The sequence below is a fragment of the Balearica regulorum genome, chromosome 5 (genome assembly GCF_011004875.1).
Source record: "Balearica regulorum gibbericeps isolate bBalReg1 chromosome 5, bBalReg1.pri, whole genome shotgun sequence".
NCBI classification, from domain to species: Eukaryota; Metazoa; Chordata; class Aves; order Gruiformes; family Gruidae; genus Balearica; species Balearica regulorum.
The window spans coordinates 37915763-37941029 of NC_046188.1; the positions used below are offsets into that span (position 1 = coordinate 37915763).

The 25267-nt window shown below is 44.3% G+C and overlaps 1 protein-coding gene across 5 annotated transcripts in view; it reads right to left on the reverse strand.

The window, feature by feature from the left end:
* The window catches only part of ACTN1 (actinin alpha 1), a 93317-nt gene that overhangs the window by 32231 nt on the left and 35819 nt on the right, over window positions 1–25267 (reverse strand). For all 5 annotated transcript variants that reach the window (XR_012835691.1, XR_012835692.1, XR_012835693.1 and 2 more), the window contains exons 2-6: window positions 16643–16757; window positions 10267–10386; window positions 2735–2821; window positions 1547–1634; window positions 802–880 (exon numbers count right to left, since the gene is read on the reverse strand). Coding sequence is in view for 2 of the 5 variants with exons in the window: in XM_075754205.1 (XP_075610320.1) it covers window positions 802–880; window positions 1547–1634; window positions 2735–2821; window positions 10267–10386; window positions 16643–16757 (489 nt within the window). In the remaining 3 variants the exon portion in view is untranslated. The remainder of the gene's footprint in view (window positions 1–801; window positions 881–1546; window positions 1635–2734; window positions 2822–10266; window positions 10387–16642; window positions 16758–25267) is intronic.

Consider the following 25267-nt stretch of genomic DNA (forward strand, 5'->3'; position numbering starts at 1 on the left):
AGTAACAACACATGAATTATGCTGTTGGTGACATTTCATTCCATATGTGCACAGACACAGTGAAACAAGATCTCAGCAGACTGCAGGAATGCCAGTAGGATGAGAACCCAGTTTGGTCTTCCATTGCCCTGCTGGGTCAAGACACTGCAGGCAGCACAAACCACTGAATGCTTATTCTCATCATCCCCTCAGCAATCTTGTCTCAAAGACACATGGGAAGCAAACTTAGGAGCAGCTAAATATCATGTTACCAGTGGCAACTTTTAAAGTAAAATTGAGTGTTATGGCAAATGGTTTTCTGGCACCTGATACCTACATGCTAGGAGAAGCCTAGTACTGCAGATGGCTCGGTGCTAAGCTGGAAGCACGTGATAAGTGTCCAGTGAGGGCACACAGACCCCTCAATGAGCTTTTGCACTTGAACACCAGGTAGCCGGTTTCTCTCCAACTCTCCACAGAAATGTTAAGTCTGATGTGACTCACTAGTCTGTGACATTAGCACAGAACTAGTCTCACATTTGGTGTTAATGAATTTGTCAGCTTTTGCTCATCAGCTGAGATTGGGGCACGTGTGTCGCATATAAGGCAGTCTGAAAGCAGGGAAAGTCAAGTAGGAAGCTCATTAAGTTTATGCTTCACTAAGAATCCTGAATGTACTGATTCATCCCTCCTTCCTTCCCTGCAATCCTGCAACCGCCAGCTTGTGCTGAAGTTCTCCAATTATGCTTATCAAGCTAATTCTTCTCCCTCTCTACTTCCAAGGAGCCAAGCATCTGCTCTGACAAACAAATGAAGTGGTACCTTTCGTAGCTTCCCGTAGTCGATGAGCTCTGGACGGTGTCTGTGAATTAAAGCGCAGAAACCAAGGCCGTCCTTCCAACTACGAGAGAGACAGAAGAGAGAGCACAATGAACAGTGATCAGTCAGGGAGAGACACAGTGATGGGCATGAGCATGAGGGAAAGAACCAAGGCAGCGGGATGACTAATTCTGGTTTAGTTTCTAGCTAACAGTGCTTCTGTAAGCATGTCTTGCACCTGCATGAAAGTGCAATAAAGATTCCTTTCAATCCCTACAAAAATCCACTGTGATTAGGACTTGCCCTTTGCATCGCCACCTCCTTTTTGCCAGTTCTCTGTGCTGAACTCTCTGTGCCTGTCCTGTGGAGCATGCAAGGACAGGTGTAGAGCTCAGAGTTGAAAAAAGGCACAGGTACAAGCCCTAAAGGAGAAACAAGTGCATTCCTTTGGGAAAAGGCAGATACCTATAGCTAGTTCCATTATAGTACTGGCTAGCATGGATGGCACTTAAGCTCTCAAAAAAGTGCTTTACGTTTATATGGTTCATACAGCTCTCCAAGACATGCTGAAAAAAGCACTATTATGCAGAATCTTCACTGGAACATCTGCCAATTTGCAAACATTAAGAGCAGAGCAAGAAGAGCTCTCATCCCTTCCCAACTTTGCCATACTACTAAGTTTCTGGTGCAACCCTTATTTCATGGCTCCTACACATATCGTAAAGCTAAGTTCTTGCTGGTAACTCACCTGATATGGAAGTTCTGGATGTTAACATTTTTGTAGGGGGCTGTCTTCCTCTGACACCATAACAAAAGTCCTTCTTTAGCAGATGTCTCTAAAGAAAGCAAGCACACCAATTAACTCATTTTCTTAGAAAGCAGAAGTCTCTGGAGCATTTGCTAGAAAAATGTGACCAAATCCTCTTTCGCAGAGACTGCACTGAATTGTGCTTTATTTAATTTCCCTTGTCAGAAAATTCCTTGTTTGGAAGAGTCTACTGGTATAGTTTTGTTGTTATTATTTTCTTAATGAGGTTCTGTAATAAGGAGATAGCTTTTCAGGATTAGAGAGGAGAGTTTGGTAGGACTTGGAAGAGATAGGTCCATTTTCAGTGCTAGTCCCTGAATCAGTCTGCAAGAAATGCAATAAATTCCAAAATCAAAGTTAGCTTAGCCATCCTTTTGAGCTGCTCTTAAAAATCTCTTACAAGATGTGAAAAACTCTTCTCAGTATACCTGAACCTGGCCAGAAATGTCAGTGAGATGACAGGGCAGCTTAGGAAGGGTAGCTCCCTAGGATCTTCCAGTGAGTCACTTAAGAGCACATTCTAGGCCTTTTAAGTGGCAAAGCCATTTAGTTACCTCAGTTGTTCATTGTTCAACAGTGGCTGGAACAAACTAAGATTCTGTCATGGTTTAACCTGGCAGGCAGCTAAAACAACCACACAGCCATTCACTCACTCCCCCTCCCCCAGTGGGATGGGGAGAGAATCAAAAAGAAAACAAAAAAAGGGTAAAATTTGTGGGTTGAGATAAAGACAGTTTAATAGGGCAGAAAAGGAAGAAAAAAATTATTATTAAATATTATTATTAATAATAATACTACAAGTGATGCACAGCACAACTGCTCACAACCTGAAGCAGATACTCAGCTAGTTCTCAAGCAGAACCACCTCCCCCCCCTTATATGAGGAACATGACATCATGTGGTATGGAATACCCCTTTGGCCAGTCTAGGTGAGCTGTCCTAGCTGTGTCCCCTCCCAGCTTTTTAGGCACCCCCACCTTCTTGTTGGCAGGCCAGTATGAAAAGCTGAAAAGTCCTTGACTGCTTGGCAACAACTAAAACATCAGTGTGTTATCAGCATCGTTCTCATCCTAAATCCAAACCACAGCACTGTATCAGCTACTAGAAAGAAAACCAGGACAGGTTTACCTTCAACTGAAATATCCTGAATGGCAAAACGAAGGATGATGGTCCAGATCATTCCGAGAGTCATTTTAACATTGCCATCCACAATTTCTATGAGGAAAAAAAAAAGGTAGAAAGAGAAGAAATAGAAGGCATCAAGTTGCAAGTGCAAATTGTAATAAAACAAGAGCACTGGGGAGCATTCTCTTTTGCAGAAGGGAGAACTGAAAACTGTTCTTCCCTGCCTCCCCAGATGCACAGCACAGTCTTGCCCAGTAGTACCCAGTAATCAGACCGGTTCTCTTGCAGTATAATACTGAGTGTAAACCAGACACCAATGATCAAAAAGACCAGGAATAAGGACCAATTTAGATTAGTGTAATTCCCCACAGGGGCCTAAAAACACCTTATTCAGGTTTAATTCCTATTGCTTAGAAGCCATATAAACCAAACTGGGAAAGAGAAAAGCTTTCTTCTCTCACTCTGATATGCCTAATCCAAGTCACCTATAAAACTGCCCCAGAGTAATTATACCAGAAGAACCAGTGAGACTTCCCAGAGCAGATCAGCTCTGACAGCTGTTTTTGTCATGTGAACAAGATACCACTAAGAAACCCATAAACATCAACACTTTAATTTCAAACATGCCTAAACGCTTATTGTTTCAAACAAACCTAAATACACCAGACTGCCTGTATGGGACTTCATTCAGTCGTATAATTGCTAAAAGACACAACAGAGCATTCCTCAAAGTACATACATCCTGCCTGAAGAGGAAGCAAAGACTCACGCTGACCAGCCTGAGCAGACCATAAGATAAACTAAGATGTTAAGCATGTGCTTTATTGCTCATTGGACTCCGCAATGTAAATGAGCAAGGGTCAACAACTCAGAGGTTTTAGGCAGTGACTGCTTACGTGTGTGAGGTATGATCTGTTTAGGATGGGGGAATCAAGGTTCTAGAGGGGAGGCATTGGGGGGATGCTGGCCCAGAAAAGGGCTTCTACCATGTCCACCATGTATAGATTAGCACCAAACAGTCCAAACGGTGAGCAGCTAGGTCTCAAGTGCTGATCCTCAGCAGCTACAAAAATTCTGCACAGACTATATATACCCATTATAAAATTTAGAGCCTTCACTTTTTTGGATAGTGAAACTAGCTGAGCTGCCTTCTCCTACTCATTCTCTGGCAGGTTCCTGCACAGCAGAAAGATTTTTCACAAAAAACTGACAAGTTACAAGCGTATTTTCAGTAAGAAAAGTGTTAGAATTAACCTACTGTTTGGGGGTAGAATAATTCAAGTCCTAACAAGGCTGCAGGAAACCATTTTGTACTACTGCAGACACATCTGTGTCACCACTTCCATAAAGCTACCCACCAGGAACACGCTGTGCTCTGGGGCAAGTAGAAATTTGCAGTATAGGCAAGCGTCAGCTGTCTGGATCCTGTCACAAAAGTAACGATACTTGAAATTTTCCTTTTAAGCTGTTAAAAAAAAGTTTTTCCTCTTATGAAAAATTTTCAAAATGTAAACCTCAGTGTATTCAAAACCCACAGACAAGTAGCACACGCTCCAAGCATATTGTTTCAGAAACCATGTCCATCTGGTCCAAAATCCTGAAAACTTGTGATTTAGCGATACATGTGGGGCAACTTCCAGTGTAAATTAGAAGGATAATCTCCGCTGTGCTTTGACATACATCTGCATTAGGGATTTACAGATTTTAAAGATAGAAAACAAGACACGTCACCTTGTTCTACTGCAGTAAACCCCTGTGTCCACTGCCCACTCCTTTCTGCACTATGTTTGCCTGCTGACAGTTTTCCCTCAAATGAATTTTTTACAGGTATTTTGGGGTCAGGGGTTGTCCGCTAGGCTGATATAAGAAAATGTCATGTGATGGCAAGTATTCAGTTCTGCACTTTTGCATTCTCCACTCCTTCAATAAAACACCACAATCAACTTAAAGAAAAATCCTTACTATTGTTACAAATACCTGAGATACTACAGCTAAAATAGAAAAGAAAGCATCCATGTTTTCAGCTTGTTTGTTTTGTTCATGTGATAGAACTTTGTGGGGATTTTCAAAAAGCACAAAACTCCAGTGCTTGTAAAAACCACATCAGTTGGCAGAAGGATCCCAGGGTATATTTAAGATCTGAAACAAATTGAGCTCTTTAATTTAATGGACTGGATTAAAATCTGATAGCAATACTTCAATGTTGAAAATGCTTTATGAACAGTAATAAATCAATCAGTGAGCTGAAACAGGTAATTAATATTACTGTTCCATGAATTTTAATTGGAAATAAAGGTCAAGATACTTACATAAAACCAGATGGCATTAAGTTGCTAATGTGGCATTAGAACTCAGTACTATGCTCTGGTCACGTTCGCAAATTCCAGTTTTATAAAGTTAGCTGGTGGAAAGCATCTACCCCCCTGCCCTCTTCACTGTATTACTCATTTAAAAAGGAAGATGTGTGCTCCCTGCTCCCATGTCTGATTCTCCCTTAGCAGTGTACCAAAGCAAAGCTGCTCTGGAAGAAGCCCAGAATATTTCCACCACTTCATCCCTACATATAATTTTACTTTTTCTTGACACAGAGAAAACCCCCACCCAGCAGGCAGATACTGATGTCCAAGATTAACAAGTGATCCATCCTGGGATGCAGATTTAACCAACCACACTATCCCCAGTCCTCCTTTTTTTATTTTAAATACAGTTGACAAAAGTGGGCAAGCTTTTTTCATTTCTAGAACTAAAAAACTTCTCCTGGCAACCTGGTTACAAAGTCAGCCAGCCTGATCAGAAAGGCCACATGATCTTTGGCCCTCCCTCACTCTGTTTTTACTCCTGCATTCCTCAATGCCAACCTGCTTTTCCATTAGGATCCCTTCAGCATCCTTCAGCCGCTGCCAGTCTCTTTCTAATATAGTGGAATATGGCCAAGAAACAAAAGTGAAAAACATGGTTGCAAAACAGGTTTCCATGAAGCCACCTGCTTCCTGGTGATGAAGAGAAAGGAACTCCACAGGAATTGTTAAAAAAGTTGAATGTAACACTACAGAGGTAGAACATTCTAATGCTTAATTAATGCACTGTGTTTGTTCCCCACTGATATAAGTAAGGCTCAGTAAAGTGAGCACAGTTCATGTGTTAAAAGGCTAATAATCAGATGGTATCTTCTACCTGACTGTGCTTTCCAAGTGTTCTTCCTAGGCAGGACCTCTGCAAATGTTGTCAGCGCTTCCTCCACCACTAGCAGTTGTCTGCACAGCAGCAGCAAGTACATGTTATTAATGTGATTTACATTCAACTTGGGGGTGGATCAGTTGCTGGCTAAAGCTGATGAGGCATCTGCATCTACTGGAAGGAAATTTTTTGCACCAATGAATATGCTTCCACCCAGCTCCCATTATTGTACCAAATACCATGAACAAAATATGCAAAACCAACAGTACTCTCATCCATTTGTTTGACAGCCAATTAAGGGCTTGACAAATACTCAGTCCTTTGGAGCAAGACTGGCTGGCTACACAGATGTGGCTTTTAAAATGCCATCACCTTTTTTAAATGCATGAACTAATTTTGAAAAAAAATGCTGAAATGATTAAGCTTACTTTTCTACCCTGGCCTGGGTAGTCAGAAGCAGAATCAATTATACAGAAACTGTTATCCCCTGCTAGCTACTTCTGAGTTGCCTGTGAGAGCACAGCCTCTGGTTACCCCATGGAGAGAAGGAGTTGCAGGAGATGAACAACTACCAGGATAGTGTTATGATCTGGGAATTGGAGACATAGATCAATCAGTGGTGACATAAAATAAAGGCTACTCTGCATTCTCTTTATCCTAACAAAACCCAAATAAAGCAGGATGAGCATCCACACCCTTGTCTTCAGAAAGCGTGTTGCTAATGATTGTCCAGCCAGATTTAGGACAGATGGCATTAATGATGGGGGTGTACATCTCAGCTCCCTAATTGTGAGTGGGCAGGAGATAGGGACAAATACAATGCTATGTTTCACTCACTGACATGGGGACACCTTATTTTCCCCTTCTTCCGCTGTCAAATGTATGCTTGCTCTGCTTGATGCTTCAGAAGGTGTTTTGCTCACATGTGACTTCTGCAATTGTTGAAATCTCTAAGCTTTATTTCTCCTTTCACTTGTGCAAGTGAGAATAGAGATCAGTTCAGCCAAGGTTATCTTTATGCTGAACTGAGCCACATCTGTCTAAAACCAGCAGCTTTCTATGCAGATTAGAGGTGCAAGTAAAACAGTCTTAGGGTCACATACTTGACCTATTCAATCTGTTAAATCCCAGGAGCATTTGATACCAGTATGGAATCTATTACAGGAAAAAGAAGGCTCCTGAGGTGTCAGATGACAGTGAGATTTAAAAGCAGATGAAAAACCATTTGGAAGCTGCACCAGGCTAGAGCCTTCCTTGATCCAGATTTACACAGATCTGCTGTATGCCACAACTGCTTTGATCGTGTGGACTTAGGCTAAACAAAGACGTTTAGAATCATCTTGAATTGTTAACAGTCAAAAGATGGTTGTAAAAAGCATCTCTTAACCATCATTGCTTATTCTTTTTGCTTAGTGCACCCTCCATTTAACATGGACATGGAATATGTTCTGCACTCATGCTGTGCGTAGGAAGTCCTCTTCAACTCTGGTTCTTGGCTCACTAGGACATGGCTGCAGAGCTTGGCTTGTAAACATCAGAGATTGATCTTTGTTGAAATGCAAGGTAAATGTCATGAAAACATTTTTGCTGGCTTTAACTCTGATTAATCACAAGGTTTCACAAGGCTTAAACTGACCTAAGTCTCGCCTTGGGATTCCTTCTGAAGTTTATTTTTTAGCCACAAAAAAATTAATAAAGCCAGGACATTGATGTCCAATGCCATTTGTCTAATGTATACAGAGAACTACAGCTGGGCTGCAGACCCTTCACACAGGACCCTGCTGCCCACCAGACACCCAGAGATGGAGCAAGTCACCTCAAGGTGAGGAGTACACTGCCCTAGCCAGTACCACCAGACTGCTGCTGGATGGTGGTTTTCTCCTCTGGGAGAAAAGCCACCTGGAAAACTTCCTAGATCAGTTCAACCTGACTGAGGCATTCACAGCTCATTTTCTTGGTGTAGTGTTATGACTGCCTCATTAGCTTTTATCTTCTACTTCGCTGCTGTATGATGTCTTCTTAAAGTCTGAAAGTAAGCCTTTAAAATTCATGCTCCAGGAAGGTTTATAATCCCTTCCATGGACAGAGTTACAACTGTGCTGTTCAAAGTAAAAGTCCATTTTTACAGCTGATGTGCTATTTACTGTACACCAAGCACCTGGATGGACTGGGCAGAAGCCCCTGCAGCAGGTTATGTTTCTTGGGGACAACCAGAGTGGCCTGGGCTCAGTCTGGGTGCACAGGCACATGCTGGGGGAGCCCATGCTGTGATTACACTTACATGACCTGAGCTGGCATCACAGCACAGCCCCAAGCGCTCTGTATAAAAATCAAAGCTAACCTTAGTCCAAACTTCAGTGCTGTGCTACCTTTGGTAGTATAAAGAAACCCACATGGGTTCACCACATAGCTGCATGGGCACCAGGACAAAGGAGAGCTAGGAACATTTGGCAGGGGAGGTCAGGATCACTGTTCAGACTGATATAAATCGTGGCTTCTGTCACAAAATGGCACCTTGGTCTATTTCTGAACAGGGTAACTGCTGTGAATCCATACTGAATAACTGGGCCCTGGAGATCTTTGGTCACAGACCATTTTATTTGCAAATGATTTCTAAGTGCTGTGAGGGTACAGATACAGCTGATTCAGGAGCAGAGATTAAAGAAAAATACAATGGAAGAAGAGGAAAAGGCAAACTAGTGCCAGCGAGAGGAGAGCCAGAAAAAAAAAAAAAAAGAGAATAGAGCTGGGAAAATGAGTTTTACACATGCTGTAGAGTCCCAGAAGGATCCCAATGTCTGTCTGAGATCCAAATTGACAGTAAGAGCTGTCATAAGGCAGACCACCTCTCGTTCCAGGTCCAACTTCCAGTTTGCAAACGGTTCCATGTAGATATGGACTACTATATCAGACACTGGATACATCAGTCTTTTGTTGTAAGGGCACAAAATGACCTTAGATATGCATTTGTGCTACATAAACAGTAGTCAGGGCCAGCAACACCCCCAGGTTGCTCCTATGGGAAAAGCTGAGAAAAATGAAGACAAGTTTTGCACACAAAATATCAGTGTAATTGAGCCATTCACCTCTTGTATTTTGCTCTTAAATTCCAAACATAGTAAAGAAGCATTTGCGATGTCCCTGGACATTAGTTTCAAATTGTTTAAAGTCTCCATAAAGTTAAAGCAGTATATTGAGGTAAAGGTCTTCGTAAGGCAAACATAAGCACCTGTAGTGGCTGGGGTATTCTGCCTGATCTGACGCAGAACAAGCAAACCATAGGTAGGCACGTATCCTGGAGATGTCCCCAAGAACATGCCTGAAAGGCCAAAATTGGGGGCAGCATGCTGACACTGCTTCGACCTCCTGTGCTAAGATCAGGCAGGGGTCAGCCCTGCAGCCCCACAGCTCTCTGGAGGAGGAATGGTCATCCAGCACTGTGTGACAGGCTCATTTCCTGGATCTGTCATGGGTTTCCCTGGAGAAACCATGTATTTCCATCTGTAAGATGGAGATAACAAGCCTCCCTCATTTTCTGTGGTCACTGTAAAGACAAACCTAGAAATACCACAGAAGCAGTGTCTCCACAGCAACAGTGACAACACGAGTGTATAGGCAGGACTCTCAGGTCCAGAGCAGAGGAAAACAAGTGTCATGAAAACACAGTCCAGATAAGATGACAAGTTGTTAAGGTTTATAAAAGATCAAACTATCTTACTAACTTGCAAGTCCTTCCAGGTCTTGGGTGACATATTTGCAAAACACCCACCTCCTTTTCAGCAACGACAAAAATCCTACACAACTCCCTGCTGTATGCAGGATCCACAAGTTTGTCTTGAGGGCATCCCTGGTGCTGCCCACAATGGTCTCTACAGAACGATACACAGAATTCCAACCAGAGCCTCCAGCTTTCTGGGGTGCACAACAAGAAGCCTGGAAGCCCTGAAAATCGGATTCTCTGGGGTCCTTGACCTGTGCTGGGGACTGCACTTGGCTTCGACCCATGAGATGTCCTACAGCAACAGGAGATCTTTCCCAGAAACTTTGCAACGAGCTACATACAAGCAGCTGTGATGTGCTTCAATTAAGATTTTTCTTCATTCAAGAAAGAAACATCTCAATTTGTTTCTGACACTGCTCAATGTTTTCCTTAACTCATGAAAACCAGGAGAACCTGACCAATAAGCGCAGGTGGGAATTACTTTTGGCAGCTTGGTGTGAAGGTGGGATTTAAATCCAGAGTAAAGGTGTAATATATCCCTTTTTCCTCCATGGCTTATTTTACAAGGACATGGTAGGGCTAGGGAGGCACAAAGGCAAATGGCATACAGCCATGACAAATCAGTTGGTTTCTTTACCTTCTGCTCCAATAGATACTAGTTTGACTCCTTTGCTGGCAATGAAATCCAAGGCCTTGTTCACGTTGGATATTTTGTGCACTCGCATTTTGCCTCTTTCAGGCTTAGCCAAACGTTCACCTAGTAAAAAAAGAGGGAGAAAAAAACAGTATTAGAAAACAATTCTGAACCCATTCTTCCCTGGTAGGTATTTCCCCGTGCTGGTGGCTCCCACTGCTCAGGCAGAGGGTAGAGCCCCCTGCATCCTTTCTCAACAGTGAATGCATGACAGCCATGCTCACTGTTAAGAACCCCCCAGAAAGAATGAAACAGAAAAGTATCTTTTTGTTGCATCCCAGATAATTTAATAATGGAGGAAGTGTCAGCACTGAGTCGTTTCCATAGCAGGTTTGTATCAGAGGTGAAAGTCCCTCAAAAATACACTGAGCCAGGCAGTACCATTAACTGCAGACAACAACGCCTGGAAATGGCACAAACTTCCCTGCCCCACGAAGGCAGGTGAGGAGCTCTGCTCCAGCATTTACAATACCCAATTTACAAAGCAAATGTCTCCTCTTTGAAATTCCCTAGAGTCAAGAGATGAAGGTGATCTTTAATCTTGCCTTTTCTTTTCCCCAGCCAGGATACAGTCTCTGCACTGAACAGCCACTACTGCTCTATCAGTAAATAAAATCACTTCTTTGGCAAGTGGCTTTAAAACTTTAAGGACTGTCATCTCAACTTCTTTCCATTACATGTTTAATGTATTTCTAACTCTATGCAATGGTCTCTTACACAGTAGTATGCATTTTAAATGTTTATAAGGAGGCAGAGAGGGGGAAGCAGCCTAGCTCCAAGGTAAGAGCAGGTGAATCTCTGATAGAAATGAGTCTTAGGGCAAACACCAGCTCCTGACTGGAATAAAAGCTGGAAGATTTGGAAAGACACTTTCTTGACCTCATTCATTTGAAAGAGTTGCATTAAGTGCAGTCGTGCCCTTCTTGATAGGCTGCCTGTAACTCTGCTCTTAGCCTGCTTTTACTAACACTAACCCAACATGCAGAGTAAGCAAATTAAAGCTGGAATAGACAAGTGGACTTTTCAAAGGAACCTCTGCTAGAAATATAATTAGATGGGACATCAGGAACCACCTGTGACACACCACCACAAAAAATGAACAGAACTGCTTCCAGATCACAAGCTTGAGAATACAAAAAAAAAGATCTAAACAAAATACAGGCAAGTTTTGCACTTTGAAAAAAGTTATGATTAAAAGAGATCAAATAGGCAAGTCTAGGCAAGCAATTACTCACTCGACCTATTCAGTTCCAAAAGTCTCCTGCTATATCTTGAATCTGAATATTTAAGTCAATGTGAGCTGACTCAAAACCTTTATTTGAGGCTTAAGGGTGAGAAATAAAAGTACTTTTTAGAGAACTTTTTGTCATACTAAAACTGGACAGCTTGTTTCCTAACAAAGGAGTGAACAAAAGCTAAAAGGGAGAAAAATAGATTCTTTCCATAGGCATTCCCTACAAAACAAAAGCCTCGAAATTAAAATCCTTTAAAAGTGTTTCAGTGATTACTGTAGGCTGGTGTCATTAGCTCTCAAGCTTAAGGATAAAACCAGATTCACTTTCAAAATGAAACACTGATGTCTGACAATTTAAGTAAAAAAATATATTTACAGTACTACCATCATCCTAGGATTAAAAAAAAAAATCTCTTTTGCTTTAATGGAGCCTCAAGTACATGTCATGGTACATTGCCTTCTTTTTCCATTTGGATAACGCTAGTCATTCCAGATAAAAGGAGAAGCATTTTTTGTGACAGTTTCACAATGCCATTTTTACACATAGTTTTACAATAGATTTAAGCAGACTTATGCTGCCAAATGTCAACAAATGGGTTGAGCCATCTAAAAAATAACCATTTTCTTCTGCCGATGTGACTGTAAACTAGCCTTACAAAAAGAAAAATAAAGATAAGAGATTAGGTTTCAGCTAGAACAGCAAGCCGATCCAATTCACCTTGTGGCCGCATGATGTGCACTGCCTAACACGAGGAAGAGCATCTGAACTGCTCTCCCTGGGGCTGAGGGGAGCAGAATTGTTCCTTCTGACAACAATGCGATCCCTGAGCAGTTAATGGTGGTTGCAAAACTGCAGTCTCCCTCTCTCAAGTAGGATGTTTGGTTTAGAATCTTCTTTTTGGGAACTTAAAAAGTCCCAAAACCCGATGGCTATTTCCTTCAGACTTGGGCTTTATTACAAATTTAGATTTCCTGAGAAAAGCTGCATCTGGTTCCACGGCATACATTATTAATGATGTAGACTGTTAAAAGGGAAGCCTGCTAGAAATATGTTCTACTTTCAGCTGTTTGCATCATTGCTTTATTTCTCAGTACTTGTCCCAGCTAAGACAATGAAAACGGTCTACTTGCTTCCATTCTCTGATTCTCATGTACTAGCCCAAGGCTGTACTTTAAAAGCCAAACAATGCAAGGAAGTGTTGGCATAGAAATTGTTTACAGCAAATTTGTTTAGGAAAAATTTCACTCAGTTATTTCTTCGGGGGGGGGGGGGGGGGGGGGTGGGGAAGCCTTATAACTTTAAAATAAAGTACTAAACATGAGCTTAGCCTTTTTTCAGTCTTGTATTATTTTTAAAATGGTTTTGTCAGGGGAAGGAAACACATGTGGTGAAAAATGAAAGCGTATCTTTTCGGAGTAGTTTTGGGGCGGGGGGGGGGGGAGCAACTGTTACTTCCCACCACAGAGGCCAGTGGGAGAGGACTAGCAACGAAGTCCCAGGACTGTCCATGGAGCTTCCCCCACCACACAGTGGCAGGGGGACAGAGGGGCTCTGCCTGGGCTGGACAGGGACCCATCAGCAACACAGCTCACACCAGGCTGAGTAAAACTGAGGCACTTTCCTCTTGCAGAGCATCACTGCTTCCCAAACTTTGGGAAACTGCATCAGATGGGAAAACTGCTTCCTACCTGCCTGGCAGTGACATGTCCCCAAGGACACAAGAAGGTCTGCCCTGAAGCAGGTCTCCCATAGCTCCAGCAGCACAGTCCCTCTCCCACCTTAGGGTCTCCAGCAGCTCCCCTGATGCAGGCTGCATCCTTCCTCCCATGGCAGCGCAGCAGCAGCCACCACTGCAGTGGGGGCAGAGGGAGATAGCACTCCCTCACTCCCACACACCCCAGCCGGGGGGCCAGGCAGAGGAGGTGCTTGGCTCCGCACAGCTCTTATGGCCATCACCCTCTGGGTTAGAGGAAAAGATCAGCCTGCCACAGAGAACCCTGCCCACACCAAATTCCTGTCAGCAGCTCTGCAGTCCCCCAAAATACGGAAAGAGGAAGGTGTGGAGTGAGCCAAGAGCTGAAAGGAAAGGCCAGAAGCTGGAACTGGAGGGCTAAGAGCCACCCAGAGACTCACCCTTTTGGCAGAAACAGACAGGCATGCCCTTGCCAACCGGCAGGAGACTTCTTATCCCCACAATGCTCTCGGGCTGGGCTGCTGTATCCCCAACCATGAGCCAAAGGGGCTACGAGCAGGGGCAACAGCTGGAAGGAAGCTGTCAGAGCAGTGGGGTTCACAACTGGAAATGGAGCCACCAATGATGGCAATGAAATGGGAAAAAAGTGCTAAATTTCTCCTCTTTTGTCACTGTATCTAGCTTCTAGTAGCACTGTACCTGTCCTTCTAGCTTCTGCTGGCTCTAAGGAAAGGATGCTCAGTCCTTAGTGCGTGAAGGACCACGGCCTCTGGTGGGATGCAGCCCACAGCTGCTCCCCATGCCTTTGCCCACTAGTCATCTAGCAGAAGGCTGCGGGCACAGAGCCGCTCTGCAGCAGATGGGGAAATGCCATGCCCTCACCACCAGTGCGCTTGGAAGCCATTAGCTTCTTCCCCAAACTGAGGGGGTCCGACAGGCCCTGCCTGTGGGGTCCCAAAGGGACAACAGGAGAGGAAGAACGGGAGATGAGGCAAGGAAATTAGGCAGTGTGATATATGAGATCCCCTGCTTTAGCACTGAGCCTCATCCACCCTTCTCTCTCCTATCTTCCAGTTCAGTGATGAGGAACTAAGCCATCAAGGCCCATCTGCCCCAGCTTCTAGACTGCAGCCCCTCCTCTGCAAGGGAACAAATACAGAAGATAAACCAATAGGACTCTGCTACGTCCTTTCTTACAGGCACCGCAGAAGCAACGTACACACTGCAAAGCTCTGATAATACTTTGAACTCTGCTCCCTCCAAACCACCAGCATGGGCAAAAACTCTGAGGTTTTATCCTATTCAGAAATTCTGAAAAAACCCACATATACTGACAGCATCGAGGTGGCAAAGGAGAAGGGTAGGAAAAGAGGCAGAGAGAAGGTAGTCTGAGTGCTTCTATCATGGCAATTTTATTCGGAAACTGTACCAAGAAGGTCAGGAGTGCAAGTCACTAGGTTGCTATTACTGGCTCAAAAGCCATCAAAAGAAAGTCTGTGAGCATACAACCCAGTTTCATACATACAGTCTTATTCCCCCTCAATGCCTCTCACAATACTTTACTAAGGTATTTATTTCATCAGCACATCAGTAGGGATTACTATTTATATGTGTGGTGGGTTGACCCTGGCTGAGGGCCAGGTGCCCACCAGAGCCGCTCTATCACTCCCCTCTTTCATTAGACAGGGGAGAAAAGGTACAATGAAAAAAAAAACTTACGGGTCAAGATAAGGACAGGGAGAGATCATTCTCTAATTATCATCACGAGCAAAACAGACTGAACTTAGAGAGGGAATTCATCTAATTTATTACTAAACAAAACAGAGTAGAGGAATGAGAAATAAAACCAAATCTTAAAAACACCTCCCCCCACCCCTCCCATCTTCCCAGGCTCAACTTCACTCCCGGCTTCAACCTCCGCCCCCCCCCAGCGGCACAGGGGGACGGGGAGTGGGGGTTACGGTCAGTTCATCACACATTGTTTCTGCCGCTTCTTCATCCTCAGGGGGAGGACTCCTCTCATCGTTCCCCCGCTCCAGCGTGGGGTCCCTCTCACGGGAGACAGTCCTTCACGGCCTTCTCCAACGTGAGTCTCCTCCACGGGGTGCAGACCTTCAGGAGCAAACTGCTCCAGCGTGGGTCCCCCACGGGGTCACAAGTCCTGTCAGCAAACCTGCTCTGGCGTGGGCTCCTCTCTCCACGGGTCCACAGGTCCTGCCAGGAGCTTGCTCCAGCGCGGGCTTCCCACGGGGTCACAGCCTCCTTCAGGTGCCTCCACCTGCTCCGGCGTGGGGTCCTCCACGGGCTGCAGGTGGAATCTCTACACCCCCTCATCCTTCCTCCATGGGCTGCAGGGGGACAGCCTGCTTCACCATGGTCTTCACCACGGGCTGCAGGGGAATCTTGCTCCGGCACCTGGAGCACCTCCTCCCCCTCCTTCTGCACTGACCTTGGTGTCTGCAGAGTTTCTTACATCTTCTCAGTCCTCCCTCCGGCTGCAAAAGCACTCTCTAACTGTTTTTCTCTTTCTTAAATATGTTATCACAGAGGCGCTGATTGGCTTGGCCTTGGCCAGCGGCGGGTCCGTCTTGGAGCCGACTGGCATTGGCTCTATCAGACACAGGGGAAGCTTCTAGCAGCTTCTCACAGAAGCCACCCCTGTAGCCCCCCCCGCTACCAAAACCTTGCCACGCAAAACCAACACAATATGAAATAATCCCTGGGAGATATCTGTCAAGTAGTGGGACATTTGTGATAGAGTGAAAGAAAATCTGACCTAACTTGTTCATACCACTGGTTTTATTTCAGACTGAGTTTTCTGGGATTGTGCTTTTCTTTGGGATTTTCTTTTCCCTGAAGGCTTGAGCACTGAGCTCTGATTGAAACTAGAATGGAAAAGCTTCAGTCACAGCTGAAACCGAAGGACACAGAAGATTTACTGGTTTGAATCCTCTCTTCCAATAACTTCTATCCCATTCCCACTGTCATGTGGCTTTAGTATGATCTGCCAGCGCAGCATTCCCACACTCTTCCCAGAGCAGCTTCGTGAGCCCTGCCAAGCAGTAAGAGCCATTGCCTGAGCCTTCACGGGAGGCTGCGCATTCCTGACAGGCAGAGGAAAGCAGAGAGGCAGGAGCAGGAATGCAATGGGCAGCCTGCACAGGCCATGAGGCTTGGACTACATTCCAAAACCACATTAATGGTCACTGCTGGAGACAAGATATTTGTCAGGAAGAAATTCGTTCTGAATCAGAAAGCAGCTGTTCTTATATCCTTGCAAAATCTGCACGTTACAGCCCTTGCTGTCCCTATTCTGAGAGAAAGGGGGAAGACAGATTTCAGAATGGAGATGCTCAGGACACTTGAGAGCACCACACCGAACCTCTCTCACCTGAAATGACTTCCAGAAGTAACATGAGTTTAAGACCATCCCTGAAATCTTCCTCTATGTTCTCAATCTGTGTCCCAGCCTTGCGGAGGTGAGAATTACACCATGCTGTAAATGTCTAAAACACAGGAAAGAAAAAAAAAAGCAGTCAGTAATCTTCGCAGAAGCCAAACAACAGTTCAGAACCAAAGCAGTGCTCCTAGGTACCATGACACAGATTTAAATGCTGGTTAAGTTATCACCTTTCCACTCCTGTCCTTGTGGAGCACAAGCATTAGTACCCAAATATCCAAAGAAGTTGCAGGGCATTCCCATGACAGAGGGAGACAGAGAGACAGTCACTTCTTGGCTCCAGCACGTCTGATTTTCTGGAGAGGCCCCTACGTTTTTTGTTTAGTTTAAAATACCTTGAAACTGATTTTAAGGCATGTTAAGTGCTGAGATTGCTAGGGACTCCAGTGGTGTTAGATGACACATCTTAACATAATATGAAGGAGAATGGAAAACAGCATTCCAGATCTTCTGTCTCTAGACAGGTGCTTGAGAAAATAAAGGACCATTTTTCCACAGCTAAGTACCTCTGGTCTACTCCATCCCCAGCAAACACTGCAGCGCTTAGACGCTGAGGGACAGCATGTCAAACTCCTCAGCCACATAAACCACATCCTGATAGTGTCTGTCCTGCTGCCTTCATTCTCATCAACTCACTGCTAAGCGAACCTCCCTCCCCTGCACGACTGTCCCACCTTCCCTCCCCCCCCATGTGGAGGGATAAATGCTTTCTGAATAAGGATACTATCGCTTGTCTCAGCAGAAGTGCAGGTCCTGGAAAGGATAAAAGTAAGCATTACTTAATGACGCTGCTGTCTAGCACAGTCCAAAACTCCCACTATGTGAGAGTCTCTGGCAGAAGGATCATTGCAGCCACCTCAATGACAGAAATCACAGCCACCCTGCAATTAGTGATATTATGCACCACCACTGGAGTAATAATATGAATTTGAAGTGTGGGAAGGACTGAGGTCCAAACTACAACACAGCCAGTGGCATTTAGGCTAAACAAAACTCTTTTTGGAAATGCGTTCTGACCTCAAGTGGTCAGGATAAGAGGGTGTCTCATATGAGAAATGAATTTTACCACAACTGATGACAAGACACATTTTCTGTGGTCACAATCTGTCAGCCCATGTTCTGAGCAATGGGCATGTGGGGCACTGATGGGGAAGAGACCATCTCATTAGAGCACCATGTGAACAGGTCTGAAAGAGAAAAGTAAGTGCTACTATTCAACAGTCAAAACACAAGAAGCAAATATAAAACACCTCAGCGTGGCCTGGTCTTAAATAGGTGAATCAAAGAGCCCACCCTGGAGATGCAGAAGCTGTTTGACACAAAAGTACTGTTTGAAGAGTAAATGGTAGCAACTAGTTCTTTCAAGGTGGACAAGTTTGTCCAAGTGCTAATGATCGTGTTTCACAGTGTTTGAATAAGACACCAAGTAAACCCTTTCCTTTGTACAAACTGATAGCCCCTCAATCACTCTTTAAATAGAATGGTGAGGTTACTCAAAAAACGGCTCCAAAAGCTCAGTGCTATCACAAGGAAAGTAGGTCTTTCCTCCCTCCCTCTCCCAGAGCCAATTCAAAGACCCAGCAAAGAACTGTTTACTTTCTTTGGTAAGGCTAGCCTTCTGCTCAGTCAGTGCATGGAGGCAGCTCAGCAGAGTCTAACAAGCCTCTGCAAGTGAAAATTTGGCATACGTGGGCCAAGCAGGAGGGTGGAGTGGACCGCAGCAGTCATGCCATCTTAGGCTGTTGGGGACCCACAGCAGAAAGTACTCAGCCGATACTGAAGCATGGCACACCAAAAATTTAGAAATGCTTCACCACTGCTTACACCATACACAGGATTTTAAAAGAAAGATTATCCCAAATGGCAAAGAGCATCAGGGCTTCTTCTTATTTGTCTGGAAGCTGGGCTTCCTCTGCTAACCTGCTTGCATTTGTGCTTACACAACTACAAATAGCGTAGCAGAATCTTTCTTTGGAAAAAGCATTGCTCAACAGCTGCCGAGCTTCCCACTGCTGTGCTCTGGCCTTGCTCTCCGCCAGGGCTGGGGGATGGAGTAAGACAACAGTGCAGCTGTAAATACTTTCATGGCAATGGCCTTTTGGACAGATGCATGTGTTGTGAAAGTCTGGAATCTCTTTTTTCAAGATGGCCTGGTTTCCTTCCAGATTTGGAAGCTTTTAAAAAAAGTCATTAAGCACCTTTTATTGCTTTTTATTGTTATTCCCCTGAGAAATAAAAGTGTTTTGTTTTCTTGGGGTTTTTTTCAAATAAGACTGGTTTTATTTGAAAATGGGCCTTGCATCCTGAAGTACATCCTTTTGGCACTACTTGCTTCATTCCACTGCCTGTGCTGTATTATGTGAGAAGAGGTTCATTTATTTGGCTCCCTTTTGCAGCTAGAGCTCCTTTCACTCCTCCAGAGGGGCAAATAAGAGCAGAGATGCTTTCAAATGCTACATCATCATCGCATTTCAAACTACGACAGCAAGTTATGTCAGAAAGGATGGCCATGAACCTCCTCATATTTGGAAAGCAGACAAAGCAAGATACCTAGAGCTACTGACTGGCCCCGGGTCACATTACAAGATCTGTGTTGAATTGAGGAGGAAGCCTGAGATCTAACTCACAGGCCATCAAGCTACACTTATTTCTTGCATGACTTCTCTGAAGCCATTTCAGTTTTGTTTTCCATCAGCCCAAAGCAGATCAGAAAGATGTGTTTTAAATTATGGATAATCCCAGTATAGCTCAACTGGGCATCTCTTTGCACATTTTGAGGATGGAAGAGAAAGACTGTGTCTACATTTCTAAGAAACACAGATGAAATTACAAGCAAACCAGAAATCTTCTAAACTTTGCATCATTATAGAGCCTGGCAGGAAAACCAGACCAGTGAGAGTATTTGTATTGCTGCAAGAGTCACCTAGGGCTTGGTGGAAAATTAAGTCCCAGAGCCAGCACTCCAACTTCTCTGCTGGAGCCATCTCCACCACATCACGGCCTCAGACATTGCTGAAGACTACTCTGCAAAACATTGCCATTAGCCACCAGTGGCAAAGCTGACACCTCAGCTCCTCAAGGACATGGACCATGAAGGGTTAATAGAGCACACGCAGCTCCCACTAGACAACTCTCAGATGTGCAGACATTTTCTCAAGACACCCTTCAGGTCCTACATGAACTCCAGTAAACATAATACCATAAGCAGCACAACAGCATATGGGAACAGCAACAACCAGCAGCCCAGCGTGGATGCATTAGTCTATTTTACAAGAAAGCAGGATTATGAATGCTTTTAATAATTGCAATGGGATTCACAGACTATATTCTTCACAAACCAATCCAGAGTAACATCCATCAAAACATAATAATCACAAAACAGTTTTATGTTACATTTGCTGCATATACTGCACAGGAGTAAAATATCTTCTTACTTCAAAGTAGTAAATTGGAAGGAGATTTGACAGATAGAAGGCTGGAGAAACACAGCAGAAAAGTCAGAGGGAGTAACAGAAGAATGGAGAGCTGAAATTTTTGCTGTCCGCTGGGTCTTGCAATCCTGGCAGTCTTGTTTGGAGCCATTTTTACTGACTTGGCTTCACAGATCTGCACAGGATCCTTTTTGTTATTCTATGAAACCTACTAAAACCACCCACTTGCCCCATCCACCTTCTAGGCAACACAGCGGCTCCACCCCATGCCCTGAGTCACAGCTAGCGGTGGCAATCAGCTCCAGGCAGCTGCTAAACCCAGCTGTCCTGCCTGCCACCAGCAAACAAGCTTTCAAAAGTGGAAAGGGCTGCTGACAGCAGCCAAACAAAAAAAAAAAAAAAGCCCCTGTGTTTGCTGGGGTGAGGTGCAGCAGCCCCAGCTCAGGAGGGAAGCACTGTCTCCTCACTCCTGAGCTCAAACTATTGCTCTGAGGCAGCAGATGTGCTTCCTTGCTGCCTGCAGACACAGAAGCCTGGAGATTATTCTCCTGCTTACCCTTAACTCCCTGTCCCAAAGATGAGGAAACGAATACTGTGTTAATCTCGAGGCTTACAGAAATTTCACAGAGCTGGAAAACTACTTACTGTTAAATAACATCACAAAACCATACCATCGACTGGATTTTCTTCGTACAAATCTCACACCACAGATTTTCTATGATAACTGCACAAGAGGTGCAAACAGAGCTGTTTCTTGGCCCTTCAATCTTTCCATATACTGTACTCTTAGTTTCATTTTTGGGCACAACAGATCACCAGGATCCTCTGTGCACATCTGCCTCTTGTTCAGTGTTCACAGCGGAGGATGCCTGACAAAGAAGCGTGTGTGCACTTGCATGTACACGCATGCAGTTCTCACCACTGCTCTCTGCCCTGCCCAGCTGCCATGTAACTATGATTTGCAGCTTTTTTTTTTTTTTACTCCCGAGCTTCATCAGCATGATCCCTGACACTGAGACCACCCCTTGCTATTCATGTACTGGGTGCTCTATGAACAATAGGACCTTCATATTCTACCACAGTATAACCTGTCAGACAACAAAAAGAATAACAAATGTCACTAAAAGCAAGCAAATATGATTAACTTCTGCACCCTCAGCATACAAGACAGGCTGGGGTAACCTCTACAAGCACCCTCTGGTACTCTTTGCACTCCCCAAACTTTTGCTTTTGTTTCTGAAAACCAATAACCTTTCCTCTTCACACTGTCCCTTCCAAATTCAGTACCTTTCTGGTACCAAAGCGGTTCAGGCAATGTTCCTGAAACCTGGGGAAGCAGGACAGTAAGTCCATGTTTTTAAGTTCAGAGAATGCTTCTGCTTGGAAAGCAGCAGTGCTGTGACACCACTGAGAGTGGATCTAGAGAGCTCTTTGCTGCAAGGAAACAGCCATAAGGGACTTCAGCCACTGAGCAATTTTAGCAATGTAAATGTCGAAGCTACCACAACCACACAAATGACATATTAAAAAAATGGGCAGTTTATCTCTTTGTAGCTGTGACAGTGACATTCCAGCTTTATCTGACCTTTCCAGATGCTCTTTACTTCTTTCCTTGCTAAATCACTCCTCCACACAGCCCTGCTTTCCATGGGTGAGTGTAAACTCTCTGACACCGCCAAGAGACTGCCATATTTGTGTAAGAGCCCCAGAGAAGCTGTAACTGAGCCAGAGCAGCACTGCTTGCCTCTTCTCTGACAGGAGAAAGGTCTGGTTTAAGCAACCAAAGAAAGAATTCACTGTAGCACTGCCTCGCCAGACCACCACCACCATGCTCAAAGGGAGGCAGTGTTCACAGCCACCAAGGCACCCTCTTTCCTTCTGTTTATGCTGGGGGATGAATTTTAAGCAAGTATTTCAACACAGCTCTGCTGTTGAGATGCATCCACAAAGGTTTGGCTCCTGTTAAGAAAGGGATGGAGCTGCTAGCACACAAATCTCAGCCTAGTAGCACAGTTTTATGCTGTCTGCACATGTGGTCTGCAAAGTGAGGTCTTGAACAGGCTGAAAGCTATGGGTGCTAGCCCAGGCTTGCTGCTAGTGTTGTAGAGGAAGTAACAGTAAGACTCCCTTTTCCAGTCACCAGAAAAGCAAGCAGGATATTCAAACAATACATCATGCACAGCTGGAAAACAACATCAATTTACCCAGCTGCAAGCACTGCTCTTCTGCTAGTTGTGTGTTCAGAGGAGCACACCTGGGCTGCTGACTGCACAGCCAGGCTGCACTCCCTGCCTGGCCTGAAAGCAAACTCTCTGCAGCACTCGCTTAGTACAACGCCATACATTGCAGGACTGCTGAGATAGATCTGCTAATTCTTGCAGCAAATACTACAGCCAATTCCACACTGCAAGGAATTTTATTTAAATTAAAGTATCTGGAACAATGACTGACACACTCACTTAATAATGACTAATAGTTTATTAAAAGCAGGCAGAAAACTGCTGCACACACAGCTTTTTTAAGCAATAGAATTCCTAACAAAGCAGTTCCAGCTGCCCCAAAGTGGGATCCTTTCCACCTTGGTAGTCTGGAAGCTGAGTATACCATATCAAGTAAGGAGGATGCTAACCCACAGCCACCACAAATCTCTCTCTTGCTCCTTGACCAGACAGACTAGGCCATCATTAGCTGATTAATCAGAAGTTTTTGGACTGAAAAGGTGGGCAGGCCACGAAACACATCTCAGCCATCCAGTCCAAGTTTCCCTGCACTCAGCATTAATTCATTACCAGCATTAACCCCCAGGGTCTCACGTGATTTTTCCCCTTCCTGGTGCCACTGCTCTCCAACAGTTTCAGTGGCACTCCCTTTTCCGAATCCTCTTTTCACACCTTAAAGCACTTGGAAGAATTGCTGGGATCTCGTGGGTGGCTGCTTGTCACCCTCCCCACACTTAACACAGACTCAAAAGACAGGCTTGGTTGCAGCTTCTCTTCCTGCCCAAGGCTGTAGTGTAAACTGACAAGAAGATGCTCAGTTAATTAGGAAGCAATTACAAAGTAATCCTGAATTCTCTTGACACCTTGGTACAAGAAATGCCATGGCTGGACCAGATAGATCACACCAACAACCCCAGTGAAGAAAGCTGGGCGCTGAAAGGGCCCTTCATGAAGTACAACCGTGATCAGATAAGCCAAAACACGGTCTCCTGGCCCACTGAATAGTTTCTGTACCCACAGGCTGCAAGTGACAGCAGCTTTATACACATATCTATTAGTAGTTTTTGGCTGTGACGGAGGAAGTACAGCCCTACTACAACCCTCATTTGTATACTACATCTCTTTGTTTACTCTGTGGTGTACTTGGATGTCTGCTAGGATGCCCAAAAATACTCACAAATGGCTTTCCTATCCCCGCACAGGAGCTCTGGGGATTGGAGATCCTCTACACAAACCTCATTGCAAGTCCAAGGAGGCACTCAAAAGTGTCTTTTGTTTGAACTTGAATTAAGAGATCAGCCACCATTTGCTATACCCTCCAAATTCACCTTCTAACCTGAAACACCTCCACTGCATGTTGCTTTGCATTTAAGCTACCTAACAATTTTGAAAAGAAGAAAGGCGTTTGATAAACCATTTCAGCATTTAGTCTCTGAGCCCATTCTCCAGGATCCAGGGGTGGTTCAAAGAGCTTAGCTTGTGTTGAAGAGTTACATTATCAGCAGACGACCTCTAAAGAATTACAGCTATGATGGTCAAGGAGACCAATGCTGCACAATGAAAAGCCTTGCTTTCCAGTGGAGTTGGCCAACTCTCTTAGAAAGGCCAAAGGAATTAAACGGATATTCAGAAGAAATCATTACAGACTCACAGCACTATTTCGCCACCTCCACAAAAAGGAGTTTAGTACCACTGGCATCAGCAGTAATGTCCTGTTCTGGTTTAATTGCAGCTGCTGAGTTCCAAGCATGGCTGAAAGACAAAATATAGCCCATGCTTCTTCTGAAGTACTATGTCCTGAAAACAGGAGGTATCATTACATTGTACTGTATGTTACCAGCATCCACCTAAAAAAACCATTTGGCAGCTGCATAAAGAATTACTGAGGGTGAAAAGAAAATTCTAAGTTTACTTGCACTTCCTGACTCCAGGGCACAACCCCTGCAACTTAGAAACACAGAGCTCAGTCGCTGCTTCTTAGCCACTTCCCAAAACCTGTCTCTGCAGCTCAGGATGAGAACAAACACCGCAGCAGTAAGAGCCCCAGCCCTAAGTGTAACAGCATAGGCCGCTGGGATCCCACTGGGAACATGAAGTTCATCACCAAAGCCTCTCCTTTTCCAGAGGAGTCAGGAACCACTGCATAAGGAAAATAAACCTTCATGACAATTAATTGACCCTTTTGGACAATGGCAATGAATCAGCACATCACTTGCAAGAAGCACAAGTAAATTCAGTGTAGGAGTTTTCATTTTTGTTCAGTGGAATTCAGTTCTCAGTGCCTTGCACTATTTCTAGTTCTCCTCTCCTGGAAGACAGGACCAAAAAAAAAAAGCCAAAAAGCCAGAGTCCCTTCCACACTGGTTTTCCACTGGCATAGTATTAACTGCTTTGCAGTCAGAACAATCCCTTTTATTAGCTAACAACGGTCTAAAGTGGCAAAGGCAGAAATCTCAATCCAGCACACTTCCCATCCAACACAGGGTAAATATTTGCTCTTCTCTACATTTGTGCCTCTCTGGAGCCTTTAACTCCATTTTTGCTACCGAACTGCACCATTTCAGAAAGAATCTGCTTCTGGCATTTGAAAGCTACTGACCATTAAATCAATGAGTCAGCTGGCATTTCAGATCAGTCAAGTACAAGCTCTCTTTATCCCAGAGTTACCAGGGAGCACTAATAGCTAGGAACTTACAAGAAGTCTTTCGACATGCAAAAACCATGCAAAAAACTGCACAAGGAGATCAACTGGCTAGAAGTATGGTCTTTTAGAGTTTATTGTGAAGCTCAGACTAGCAAGACTCTTCATTATGCTCTTTTCTTTCCTATGAAATCAGCTCATAAATGTCAACTTGCTTCAAGCTCTCATAACAAAAATTAAACAGAGCTTGTCTCTGCACTTTATA